The sequence below is a fragment of the Zonotrichia albicollis genome, chromosome 5, assembly GCF_047830755.1.
Source record: "Zonotrichia albicollis isolate bZonAlb1 chromosome 5, bZonAlb1.hap1, whole genome shotgun sequence".
NCBI lineage: Eukaryota > Metazoa > Chordata > Aves > Passeriformes > Passerellidae > Zonotrichia > Zonotrichia albicollis.
Genome location: NC_133823.1, coordinates 4,169,180 through 4,182,816, shown reverse-complemented (window position 1 = coordinate 4,182,816; position 13,637 = coordinate 4,169,180). Strand labels below are relative to the sequence as shown.

At 40.3% G+C, this 13,637-nt stretch overlaps 1 protein-coding gene across 7 annotated transcripts in view; it reads left to right on the top strand.

The window, feature by feature from the left end:
• The window catches only part of CTNNA2 (catenin alpha 2), a 494,680-nt gene that overhangs the window by 367,292 nt on the left and 113,751 nt on the right, over positions 1-13,637 (top strand). For all 7 annotated transcript variants that reach the window (XM_074540544.1, XM_074540542.1, XM_074540543.1 and 4 more), the window contains one exon: positions 7,025-7,105. In XM_074540544.1, coding sequence (XP_074396645.1) covers positions 7,025-7,105 — 81 coding nt within the window. The remainder of the gene's footprint in view (positions 1-7,024; positions 7,106-13,637) is intronic.

The window sequence follows — 13,637 nt, the reverse complement described above, 5'->3', positions numbered from 1 at the left end:
AGTGCTGTGAGGAGATACCATGAGAAAACACTGAGAAGGCATGGAACTTTTGTGATAGGAGACACCAGCGTGGAACCCCTGCAATAAAATGACAACAAGATGGGGCTTGGAGTAGCCTAGGTTAGTGGGCGGTGTCCCTGCCCATGGCAGGGGGTGGAACTGGATGAGTTTTAATGCCCCTTCCAACCCAAACCATGCTGTGATTCCATGATTTCTGTCTTTTCCTTTCTCTGTGGTGACTCAGCCTTCCTCCTTTGCAACCACCTAAACAAAGTTCTAAAAACCTTACTACGGGACCTTTTCTGTACAAAATTGTGACAGTGTTCACAGGGGTCTGAGGTTGAGGAAGAGACGTGGATCTGACTCCATGTTTCAGAAGGCTTGATTTATTATTTTATAATATATATATTATATTTAAAACTATACTAAAAGAATAGAAGAAAGGATTTCATCAGAAGGCTGGCTAAGAATAGAAAAAGAAAGGATGATAACAAGGCTTGTGTCTGGGACAGAGAGTCTGAGCCAGCTGACTGTGATTGGCTGTTAATTAGAAACAACCCCATGAGACCAATCACAGATGCACCTGTTGCATTCCACAGCAGCAGATAACCATTGCTTACATTTTGTTCCTGAGGCCTCCCAACTTCTCAGGAGAAAAAATCCTAAGGAGAAGATTTTTCAGAAAACATTATGGCTACACAAAATTATCTTTTTTTTTCCGTTCTCCTGATGAGATAAATGAGTTATTAAGAGGACATGGGAATGCACAAGTTTCAGTTCCACAGGGGGGGTTTCTGTAGCAAAATTGAAGCTGGAAAATGGGTGACTGCAGAACCCCCAATGCACTTCCTTGGAATAAATTCTAAAACCAAAATTATTTAGTCAAATAAAAAATATGATAAAATCACTGAACTGAGTGCAACAGTAATTCATGTTCATACCACATTCCCAAGAGACTTCTTAACACTCAGTCTTTCCTTAAGCTTATTATTTTAAGAAGTCTTCTTCAGCTCATCTCCAGAGGAACCACACAGATTTTGTAAACTTGTTTTCCTGACCCATCTCCTTAGAAAGTTTCTAGAATTTTTAACTTACAGTGAAATTTAGTCTCTACTTCTCCTGGAATATATTGTTTAGCCTTTTCCTGACCCAAAATAAATTGTCTTTTATCGGAAGAGGAATATGTATTGGTATGTTTAAAACTAGATTTCTGCTTAAAAGCACTGATGCAGCAGCCTGTTGTTCAAAATGTTTTTCCGTTTAGTACTAAGCTTCTCTTCATCACTTTTAAAAGGACTGCTGAACATTGGCATAGTTTTAAAGGAGTGATGTTCAACATTTAAAATAAAATATTAGGACAGATATATTTTTGAGCAGCAATTTACACCTTAATAAAACATTGTGATATTGAAGTTCTGAATAACCTGTAAATAATGGAGCCCTCTACCTAGGGGATGATGAAAATATAACAATAGATCAGTGTTTGGTAGCTTTTGGATCAATAGATAATCTTTCCAGCTGTCTCCTGGAGGCTGAATTACTTGAAACAATAGTGAGGGTGACTTGGACATGCAACACTGTTGATGTTTGAGGAGTTTGACTCTGTCAGATATTTTGGCTTACATCTGAAGCAGCAGAGAGAAAAAGAGGAATGTCTGAAAATGGTGGTTCCAAAACATCTTACATAGATTGTTGTTATTAATATTGTTACTGTTTAATTGAAAGCATAAGCTTGAATTATGAACTTTAAAGGAAAATAGTGTTCTCCAAGAATTTCACCTTTACTTGTGATACACATTGGGGTTTTGTCTGTGATATTCTTTTGCAGCCTGCAGTTGCCCCACTTTTTGTGTAATTCTTGGCATTGCATTCCCTTCTTTTACAGTTTACCATTGTCAGCCTTGTTCATCTGGGATTTTTTTACTAATTACGTGCTCAGAATATTGGCTTTGCTCCCCCAACATCTCTAGCTGATCCTAACTTTTCAGTGCAAATATATTCATTACCATAACATCTGTCCTTATCATAATAATTTTGGTAGTAGGAATTTCATCTGTTTCATCCACTGAAATTTGAGCTCTGTGATTTCCTCGTTAGTGGTATCTGTAATTATAAAAAACGAACAGTACAGTTCCAGTCTGGAGTATCTTCTTCCAAGGTTGAGCATATCTCATCTAAAATGCACCGAGTCTCTGGGCTGATTGGCCTGACTGTCCTTGTCTTGGTTCTGTGAATTCTCTAGGGGTAGAGAAATGTCCTGTTAAGTACCTCATGCTGATCAAAAGTGTTCTGTAATGAGCAAATTGTGGGATGTAAATGTCCTTAATAGTTGTGATACGTATTTTGGGAGTTTAATATTTTACTCTAACAATATAAAGTGTAAAAATGAAAAATGGAAGGAGAGGCAAAGGTCTTTGTAAAAAGGAAAACCAGTGCTATACCTTAGCAGAGATCTTTCTGTCATTCAGCCGATACTGAAATTTCTCACTGTCCTTAAGTGCATTTTGCTCTTATTTGATTTCATTTCCTAACCAAATGAAGTTGAGTTTCCCTGTATAAATAAATTTTAGCCTTAATACCATGCAGTTTTACCTGTAAGGCTTTTCAGACTTTGTTTGATATAAATTTCTGTGTTCTTTCTTTGTTGTTCAGGTAATACTGCTGGCACTGGTTGAGACTATAGGCATTTTCTGGAGTATCAGAACAGTCAGTACCTTAAATTCTTCCACTACCAGACATGGTTGTGTTGAGAAGCTACGCAACTTCTCATGTCAGGTGGCAAATCAGGCTTAAAAACTCTTGAATGTTATATTCAGGGAGCTGGATCTGACATTGAGGGGCCTGCAGCCTGGGGGTAGAAATGCAGTGGAAGATCCTCTCCTGATCTGGGGCAGTCTACAGCCAGCACAGCCCCTGGTCACATCCTGTTGTGTGGGATCTCAGGATCTGAGTCCTGAGATGCCGGGCCTCCGAGACCACCCTTGGGGGGCCCGGGAGTCCTGGAATGTTCCAGAAGTGTCTGGTGGCTGGACTTTGACCCTACACAGGAGACGACACCTGTATGAGGATAGGAGGGTTTCACCGGGGTGAATGGTGAAGGGATTAGTTAATTAGAGGGTGAAACACAGGGTTTAGGATTTCTGTACAGGGGGGTTTAGAGGAGTAAGATGGAGGAATTGGGGCGTGTCCTGTCCTTCTTCTTCTTCTTCTTCTCCTCCATCTTCTTTGGTGATGGTGGCACTTTGGGATTGGTTATTACTGAAAGTGCACCGAGTAATAAGAATAAGTGGTATTGGGGAAAAATGATAAATATTGTACACGTAACAATGGGTATAAAGATAGGTGGCTGCCCCGGAGGGCAGACAGTGTGCTCATGGCTGGCTGCTGAGCAGAGCTCTGTTCGGCTGAAAGAACATCTTTTAGATAAACAATTAATAAACATAAAAACCGAAAGAAGAACTGAAGCCTCTTCTCGTCCTTCGATACGCGGGCTGCCCCAAGGCCACCACGGGCCTTTCCAGGCCCCTCAAGCAGCCGAGATAAACCGGACACTGTGGGAGTTGGCTCATCCTGAACTGAAAATAAATCAGATGGGCAGGGAAAAGCTCTAAGGAAATTAGAATGGAAGCAACTCAGACTGAGAAAATTGTTTGAAAATATCTCGAGTATGTAAATGCTGTTCATGGTCACAAGAAATCAGGGACTTGATTAATATATTCTCCTGTTGCAAAGTTCTCCTCATTACACCATGAATAGATGTAATTCTGTCCATAGGAACTTGAATGCAGATATTTTGGCATTCAAGGAGTTCTGTGCATTTCTCCTCCTTCTCCTTTTAACCCAATGCCAGCAGCAATTTTTACTCCCTTTTCATCCCAAATATCTTTCTTCTCTTCGCAGAGAAAGATTAACAGAGAAATGGCAAATGGCTCAATACCAAGCTTTTTCATTTTTTCAGGAAACCAATAAATTCCTTTCTATCCCTTCTAGGAATGAAGGCCAAAAATTTATCACAGAGCAACAATAAAATAAGAGTATTTAAGGACTTAAATAAATAAACTTTAATAAACTTATATTTTCAGCACAGAGCAGATGGTGTTTGACAGACCTGCCTGAAGCTATGTAGCATCACATGCCATGCTAGTTATTCTTCAATAATGTGATTTACTAAACAAATTTCTTTGAAATCATATGCTGAAGAAGGGAGTTTGTATACAGACTAAAAGGCCATTTTATAAGTAACAGGTGAAGGTCAGTTAAAATCCGTGCATAAATAAAAATGGTGCAGAACGGGAGATTTCAGCCATATTTGTGTGAGTTAATGAAATACTGCCATTGAGAGAGCTCAGCTGGATCTCTTGTTTTGCTTTAGCTTTCCAGCACATCCCATTTAGCATCTCAGGCAGCACTGAGGCACAATTTGGGCATTTGCACACAGAAATGTGGAACAGGCTTTGCTCTGCTGTGGGAGGACAAGGGCCTGGCCAGATGGATGCGGACAGTTTGTGTTGCAAAAGTGGCCTAAGGGTCACAGAAGGGTTCCCAGTTGTTTTGTGTTTCACAATAGGATGTACCTTAAGGGCCACTGTTTATATAAACACTGTTTATTTAAAACTGGAGTTGAAAAGTTTCCAGATAAATTTGAAGGGAGGTTTAGGAGGGGTGCTGGATTTAGGCTGCCATGAGCCTGCTCTCACTGAGAGTTCCCACCTATGAAACAAAAAAACACCCAGATTAAGAACCTAAATTACCAACTTTGAGGTCAATCTCAAAATTTCTACTTTTTTTCAATGCCTAGGAACCTTTTCCTCTAAATGGTGTAGTTTATCAAACACTTAATTTATTTAGTGTCACTGTATCCCATAGCTGACTACCCTGGAAGGATTCCCAAGTTCCTGCTCAAGGACAACTTTCTGACCCCCTGAGTGGGTGCCAGGCATTAATTCCTTGATCTCACCATGTTGGTGGTGAATGCAAAATATAGGTGCCCTGCATGAGGTCAGTGAAGGGGAATTGTGGACCACTTGTTTTATTTGACATCTGTAAAATACCATCCCTGTGTAGTCTGAAGTGTCTTGGTGTTTGCTCTTCGATTATTCACGTTGTGCTAGTCTCACAGGAATTTTGGCCTGTTTAGTAAATTATTCCCTGATTTTATTTAAAGTAAGGTAAGAAAAAGTGCCAAACAAAGGTTATCTTTGCCCTAAAAAAAAAAAAAAGTCTTAACATGTCTTCTGTGGTTATGGATCCTTCTCAGCCAGTCCATTAAAGCTTAAACAATGAGAAGAATTTAAAGAATATTAGATAAATTGAATTGTTTGGCTGGGAAAATAGAGCATCCCAGAACATGAATGTCACCAAGGAAGCTTGTTTCAGCAGCTGCACAGCACACAGCTGAGGTAATTCCCTTTTTTTTCTAAGTTTTCTTAGCCTGTATCTCTGTATTCTAACAAACCAGAACCTGGCTGAGGCTGGCTCATCTGGCAGTCCCTGCTCTACCATTCCAGCATCAGGAGAGGCTTCCTGAACCAAACTTTTGTTCCTCAGCTTTATTGTGAAACTTCAGCTTATAAAACAGGCTCGATTGTGTGCAGATAGGACACCTGCTGTCTTGAACAAAATACCAGGGACTGAATTTGGGACATCTAAAACCAAAAGCCTGTGCTGGCATTGCTCAGGCTAAAGAGATGAGGTTCTTCAGCTGGGGACCAGAACAACTCAGTCAAAGGATGAACACAAGAAAAGTGAGATAAAAATATCAGTGGGTGACACAGATGTGATAGCAAATGCTTTCTCTCCCTGTTTTCTGGTGTCAATTTGTGTGAACAACTCCAGAATTTGTAATGGATCCTTTTTAGAAAGCTAAGAGGTAAATTTATGTTTTGTATTAAATTCTGGTGGCACTTGATATTGTTATGTTTGAATTTCTAAATAAAAGGAAGGGGATGGTTTTTACAGATTTTTAAATGCTCATAAAAGCTTTGGCCTCGTGTCATAATTAGAATTACAGGCAGTAACAGAAGCAGGCGTTCCCTGGATTGAATGCCTAAAGCAAAGACTGGAACAGAGAGGGCTGATCACTGTGCTGTACGTGTGAGAGGGTACCATTGAAAGGTTGTCTTTAATCCCCATCCCACCCCAAAAGTGACTTCTCAATAGCTCCCACAAACGTGTGCTATTAGGCTCAGCTGGAGGGAGAAAATCGCTCTTAATCATATGCAAGGAACAATTCTAAATAGAAGCATTTGAAAACAGCCTTGGGAAGGAAAGAGTACTGCCAGAAAGAATGGAAGATCATTTTGATTCTTGATGAAAAGCTTTCAAACAGAGTTCAATGTGCAAAAGATGTGACAAATCTTTAGAGAAGTAGTTTTCTCTTAAGAGAAAGGTAATACAGCTAACAAAGTCACTTAATGCTTTTTGTGCCATTGAACCTGCAAACCATATTTTTCCCCCATTGCTTATGAGACACAAAAGGCTTTTTTCCCCCTTTTTAATCTTGGCGAGGAGTTTTGCTTTGAGACTTCCTGCAGGAAAGTGTTTTAAGTGGAATTCTTCTTTACACTGAACCTAATGTCTGCCAATATGATTCCTGTTACAGGCGTAGGGACCATTTTCCTTCTGTCCTCAAGCTGTGTTGCTGCTTATTATCATGTTTAACATTCCCAGTGCTTGGCAGGATGGAGATTAGAAACTCTTAATATTCATTTTATAGTGAAAGGTCTTGCCAGATTTTTTTGAGTATTAGCTATAATATATGCACATAATTTATTGGTGGAAAAGTTCTGAACTCTCTGGTGAGTCACCTTAATCTTTGTTCTTATCACTTTAGGATTGTTCTAAAATCATCTTCTGTGCCTCCTGCACATAAACATGTTAAAAACATTTCTTTGGAAATAACAACTTGATGGTAGCAAACAAAACAGCTGCAATAATTTCCTTTGATGAATCCTTATCATTATTTTTTAAGTTTATATTGCCTGGAGGATTTTTCTCTAACTCTAAAATTTTGTGTTTTTAACAGACTGGAAGGAAGGAGAAGGGAGACCCGCTCAACATTGCCATTGACAAGATGACCAAGAAAACACGAGACCTTCGGAGACAGGTGAGCCCTGCTTTTGATAACATTTCCTGATTTTTCCAAGGAAATCATTGTTTTCCAACCTCAGGCTGGTTTCTCCACATTAGGAGGTGTGAAGAATTGGTGTCCTCATTTAGATATGGCTCTACATTGCACATGACATTAAGGAAAGTAGCAACATTTCCTGTGACAAAAAAAAAAAAGGGAGAAGGAAATGCATTCCAAGTGCAACCCCCAATGGTCTTTCCATGTGGGAGGGGAGGCAGATTGTCCAGACCTTCCCTGCCTTGGCAGCTCAAAATCCCAGTCATAAAAACACTGGCATATGTGCTTATTTGTGTTTTATTTGAATACTCTCACTGGAGTAACAGGAAAGATGAGCAGAATATGAAAAATTGTAAGAGTAAAATATATTCAAAGAGAACTTCCAAGGTTCTGTATTAAATAAAGATACAGAAAGTCATAATAAATAACAATTTTGCCAGAGAGGTGGATGTCCCATCCCTGTAAACACTCAAGGCCAGATTGGATGGGTCTGAGCAGCCTGGTCTCATTGAGGGTGGCCCTGCCCATGGCTCAGGGAAATAAACCAGGTGACCTTTCAATGCCCCTTCTAGCCCAAACCATCCTATGATTTTATGAATAACTGCAAAACCTAGCTTAAATCATACATTTTGGCTTTTTTCTCTTACATTTATCATTGTGTTTTGTGATAAGAAAGAAAGGTTAATTCAAAAAGCTTGAGATGGAAAAGAAGTGAAAGGAGATTGGCAACCAAAAGGGAGAGGTTTCTCTATATACCTGCAAGTTAAGGCAGGACAGATTGTCTCTTTTTAGGTCTTTTTTCTCTTTTTGAGATGATGCCAGTTCTACATTTTTTTGTAAAAATTTAATAATAATAATGATGATGATGAAAATTCTACCTGGCCTCATTGAAAATGATCCCAAATCCAGAAAACTGCCAAACCAAGTCAAGATTTCAATGTATCTTCAGGTACCTATTTACAGCACGATAATTTTGGAGAGAGTGGCCCCTGTAGGCATTTTGAAATCAGTGCTGAAACTCAGCTCACTTCAGCTCTTCCTTCCTAACCTTTAGCAGACGTGTTTGAAGATCATCTTCTCAGAGCTTATTTTGCCAAATAAACCCATTGCAGTGGACCTAGAGACAATATGAATCACTGAGTCTCCTATATAAAGCCTGGCATCACATCTGCTGCTCAGCTAATGACAGAAGAGAGATCTCTGCTGTTCTGACCTCCAGATTTGTGGGATCCTCAGCTCTGCAGTGGAGCTGGCACCATGTGTTGCCTCCCACCTCTGTTCTCACTGCTTCAAGGAAGTAGCAGACTAACACATGAGTGAGTTCTGTGTGAGGCTCTCAGCAGTTGCCTGAATTACTCATCCCTAAAGCCAAATTTACTCTGAAACGTGATATAAAAATGGCACCTGTCTTAATAAGCTTCTCATGTGTGTTCACCCTCCTGGAATGTTCAGCCTCAGAGAGGTTGGAATTCTAGATGTGGGTAACATGAAGCACAGATATTGTATTTTCCTGCTGGGAGATGAAGCTTTTAGTGCAGTTTCTGATATTTATGGAAGTTAATCACGTAGGTATAATGTTTATTAAATTGTGGCAGTTGCTAGTAAACTAATCAAGATTAAATCATAATTGTGCTGGCTTTTGCACAAACATAGAGGAAGATAGAGCCTGCTTTCAACAATGTGCATCCTGACTGTAAATCATGATCAATGCTGTGCTTCATCACATGAATATAATCAGCAGAGTACCTGAGTGTGGCTGCCCAGCCCTGCCTGTGCTTCCCTGCTAAATTCCAGGGTGTGAGGGTGTCACTGAGGGCTGGGTTTGATGGCTGGGGAGGGAGGCCTGAAGATGCAGAGGAAATGAGATTACAGTGGAGGTTACAGTGTCCCACTGTTTCAGTCTTTCTATTCTGGGCAAAATCATTGCAGAGACAACCAACTTTGAATATCATCATGCCTTTTGTCTTAATTAATCCCTGTTAAAGCTTGCTTTTCAGACTTTGGATGTTTAAAGTTAACTCATAAAACTAGATAACCTGTGACCATGTTCACAGGGTTAGGATGAGGGAAGAGCCGAGGATCTGACTCCATGTTTCAGAAGGCTTGATTTATTTTTTTATGATATATATTATATTAAAACCGTACTAAAAGAATAGAACTAAAAATTTCATGAGAAGGATAGCTAAGAATAGAAAAAGAAGGAATGATAACAAAAGCTTGTCTTGCACAGAGAGTCTGAGCCAGCTGACTGTGATTGGCCATTAATTAGAAACAACCACATGAGACCAATCCCAGATGCACCTGTTGCATTCCACAGGAGCAGATAACCAATGTTTACATTTTGTTCCTGAGGCTTCTCAGGAGAAAAAATCCTAAGGAAAGGATTTTTCAGAAAATAACCTACAAGAGGTGTTTTGATGATGAAAAATACAAATATAGATAAATAGACAGAATTTTGTTTTCCCCAATTCGTAGTCAGGCTCCCTTGCAAGTCTTCAGTATTCACCCATCTAAGACTGATTTTTCATTTTCTCCCCAGGTCACTTAGCTCTTTATTTGGGAGATTTGATTTCATTATCTGCATAACATGCAGACATGGGTAATGATTGTGGATGGAACACACAGTGCTAAAATTCTATCTCACAATTCACAGTCACTTCAATATTTCTTATTCTGATGGAATTACATCTTTTAAACTTATCATTTAAACTCTCCTGGGAATTGGGAAACTATTATAGAGATTTAATTATATGTGTTACTATAAACTGCCAGTAAGAACATCAAGCTGAGTCAGACTGAGCAGGTTCTTGGAAGCAGACACACCTCACCAGCCCATGGCTTCCTGCTGCCATTCCTTACTGGATTTTCATGAAATCTCAGCATGGTTTGGGTTGGAAGGGACCCTAAAACCCATCCCTATCCAGCAGGGACACCTCCCACTGTCCCAGGTTGCTCCAAGCCCCATCCAGCCTGGCCTTGGTCACGTCAGGGATCCAGGGGCAGCCACAGCTGCTCTGGGCACCCTGTCCAGGGCCTGCCCATCCCCTCAGGATGGAATTTCTTCCTAAAATCTAACCCAGGCTCTTCAGTGCAATTTAAACAAGGAGCTACTGGAGAAGGTCAGCAGAAGCCACAAAGATGATGAAGGGTCTGGAGCATCCCCCTTACGAGGAGATACTCTAGAATTTGGGATTTTTTAGTCTGGAAAAGAGAATAAGAGGGATCTCATCAGTCCATATAAATATTTGCAAGGCAGGGGGCCACAGTGGGGTGCCAGACTCTTTCCAGTGGTGCCCAGTGACAGGACAAGGACTCATGGCCATAAACTAAACAACAAGAAGCTTCATCTCAGCATGAGCAAGAATTTCTTTATGTTGAGGGTGGCAGAGCACTGGAACAGCTGCTCAGGGAGGCCCTGGAGTCTCCCTCTCTGGAGACATCCAAACCCACCGGGACACATTCCTGTGTCACCTGCTCCAGGTGACACTGCCGTGACAGGGGTTGGACTGGAGGATCTCCAGAGCTCCCTTCCAACACTAAAATTTCTGTGATTCTGTAACAGTGCACTCTGGGAGTGTAAAGCCATTTACAAATGTCAAAGTCCTGTCACTCCATGCCCTTTCCACAAGTCCAGCTCTTGTGTAGCACCTTTAGTCACTAAAAGGTGCTAGAAGATCTGGAGCCTTCCCTTCCCCAGGCTGAATCAGCCTTTCATTTTGAACAAGCTGGAGAAAGAACTGGGGGTACCAGTTGTGGGTTTCTCTGGGTCTGGATTGAAGGTGCTTGAGACTGTAATTCATGTTGGGACTCAGGTGTTCATTATTTCTTATCAGTAGAACAGTCTCAGTGCTGTGAGTTCTCCAGCCTTTCATTAGAAGGCACAAAATGGCAACAATCTCTTGTTCCAAGGTCTTTTAAGACTGAACTATCCAATTAAGAACTGACACCTGGATTATTTTCCCTTTTAACCCAATAACTGATCCCACAGAGCCCACAATGGGGACTTTTCTGCCCAATTACAAAATGCCACCCAAACCCAAGAAGCAGCATGAAGGAGAAACCCAGGACATCACCCTGTGCCCTCCATCTTGCTGCCATCCACAACACACTAAAAACCCCAAAACCTCAATTCCTCACCCAGTGACACACCTACACTGCTCTCTATAATCTATTTCACACTTTTGTGGATTCCAGTCTATCTTGAAGTCTGGGAAACTTTCTCCATGAATGAGGGTTACAGTCAGTGCTGCCCTGGGGGTCAGGGCACCCCAGAGCAGACAGAGAAATATTCCCTGTGTGCCCTGGGTTTGCACAGCCAGCCAGCTTCTGACTTCACAAAACAAATTTCCCTCCACAGGACGCTGATTTGGATCACTCTTCTCCTACCCAGACAATTTTCCATCAAACTCCAGCTATTCATCATCTTAAAGACATTTTCTGTCTGTTAGGTAAATTTAAAATTGGCCAACTGATTAATATGTGGTTGAAAAATGAAAAAAGGCAGATTTTCTGTGATGAGCATCATTCCATCAGAACACCAGCCCAGAATGTAAAGCCCAGAGTATGGTTCTGCCCTCCTCTGCTATCTGGTATGGCACTAACATTGGTATTGTATGACCATGGCAGGTTACTATTCATAAATAAACCCCTGATGTGATTTCCACAGTGGCACAGAGCTTGTTTTTCCATATGATTTCCCACAAAGATTTTGGGTGAATCTGGGGTTTGCCCTTGTTACTGCTGATTTAATGAGAACTCCTTGGTAGGCTGATAGCTGTAAGAGAAGTTTTTCCAAGATTTCTGATTTGGTTTAGGTGAGTTTTCTCTCTTTCTGGTGGGTTAGGATTTTGATTGCTTCTTTTCTGTGTTGTTTTTTCCAACAGCCACTATCAGTGTACTTTGGGGTACTCAGGATCAGTTTTGGCCATTTAAGCATGAATTAATATTAATAGTGACCATGCTGTGCTGTCTTTCTACCAGGCACACACTCTGCAGAAGCCAAAGTTAAAAAAAAAAATAAAATCCAGGTCATATTTGCCCTTTTTACACCTCTAATGAATTCTTTATGTATAATGCAGTAAGTACATCCCTTCACATGACCCTTATCTATATTTGATCAGTCATTTGCATTCCCCTGTGCTAAGATGGGCTCTGGCAAATTCCTTTGTAAGACACTTGGTGGACTCTGGGCATGATTTTCCTCAGCCTGTTATCAGCCATATTCTCTAACATTCCTCCCTTCAATCTACAGTTATTATATTACCTTTTAGTCACAGAATATCCTGAGTTTGAAGGCACCCACAATGATCACTAAATACTCTTAATTAGATAATACTGTTTCAGTAGCTGGATTAAGCTGCAGGTCAACCTTGCAAAAACCTAAAGTTTGATGAGACAAATACCTCCTGTAATTTATTTGTGCAAATTTGGTAAAACAAAGACCTTGGGGACAACATCTTGATTATACTCAGCTTTTATCAACTTCATAGGCCTCTGAAAGGACCTGCAATTTTCTGTCCTTTATTTAATATGGGTTACTCCAGTTTGAACTAGATCCCAGGCTTCAGCATGTTCTTAGGCTTATTTATCATCTTTGTTCCTTGAGCAGCAGTGTCTCAGTTTGCTCTTTCTGTTACTCACTTCCACGTAGATTAATTTGTATCACTGCTTATGAATGCTATTTAGGGTAAAAAAAAAAAAGTTTAGCACTTTGAAGCCTGCCAAAAATTGGTGTAGACTCCAGGAGGACTCTCGGTATAAAAAGCATGAATATTAACTCATGGAATTACACTGATGGGACACCTAAAACTGAAAGAATGCGTTCTGTTGGAACAGATTTTATCACAGCTAACCCATACAATGTCAATTATATTATAGATAGACACTTATATAAGTTTTCAGCCTGTGGATTAAATCTCTCTACTCAAAGATATACATAGTTTGTCTCTTTATAGAATGTAAATGCTTTGAGGAAAAGACAGAAAAGAGGAAATCTTATCATCCTGTTATTGCAGCAAAGCTGTCTCACACCCAGACCAGATGACTTCAAACGCTGTAGGAAGGGCCAGCAGCACCTGGAAATTAAATCTTGGTGCTCTAAATCATGATTAACTGACTGTGAGGATAAGCAAGACTTCCTGTCCAGTTTTAGAAGAATGATCTGAAGCTCCGAAAATAAAGTTTCTTCTGAAGGTGGAGCTGCCTCACTTGAGGTATTCTGTGTTGTACCAGCCTTAGGAGGTTCACATCTGAATATTAAGATACAAGCCCAAGGGAAGCATAATGGCTCAAAAAGAAAAAAAAACACCCAAACTTTAGTGGAAAACAGGGAAGCCAATTCTAATCAAACTTAATATACATTAAGTTTACAACTTACATACACAAATACAATTTATTACAAATACAACAAACTTCTTTCAGCTTCCCAAAGACAATGAAGAGCACACCCAAATAAATAAAAAACTCGTACTGAGGGGCCAGGGGGAAGAGGAAAGAGAGAACCCTGAACATT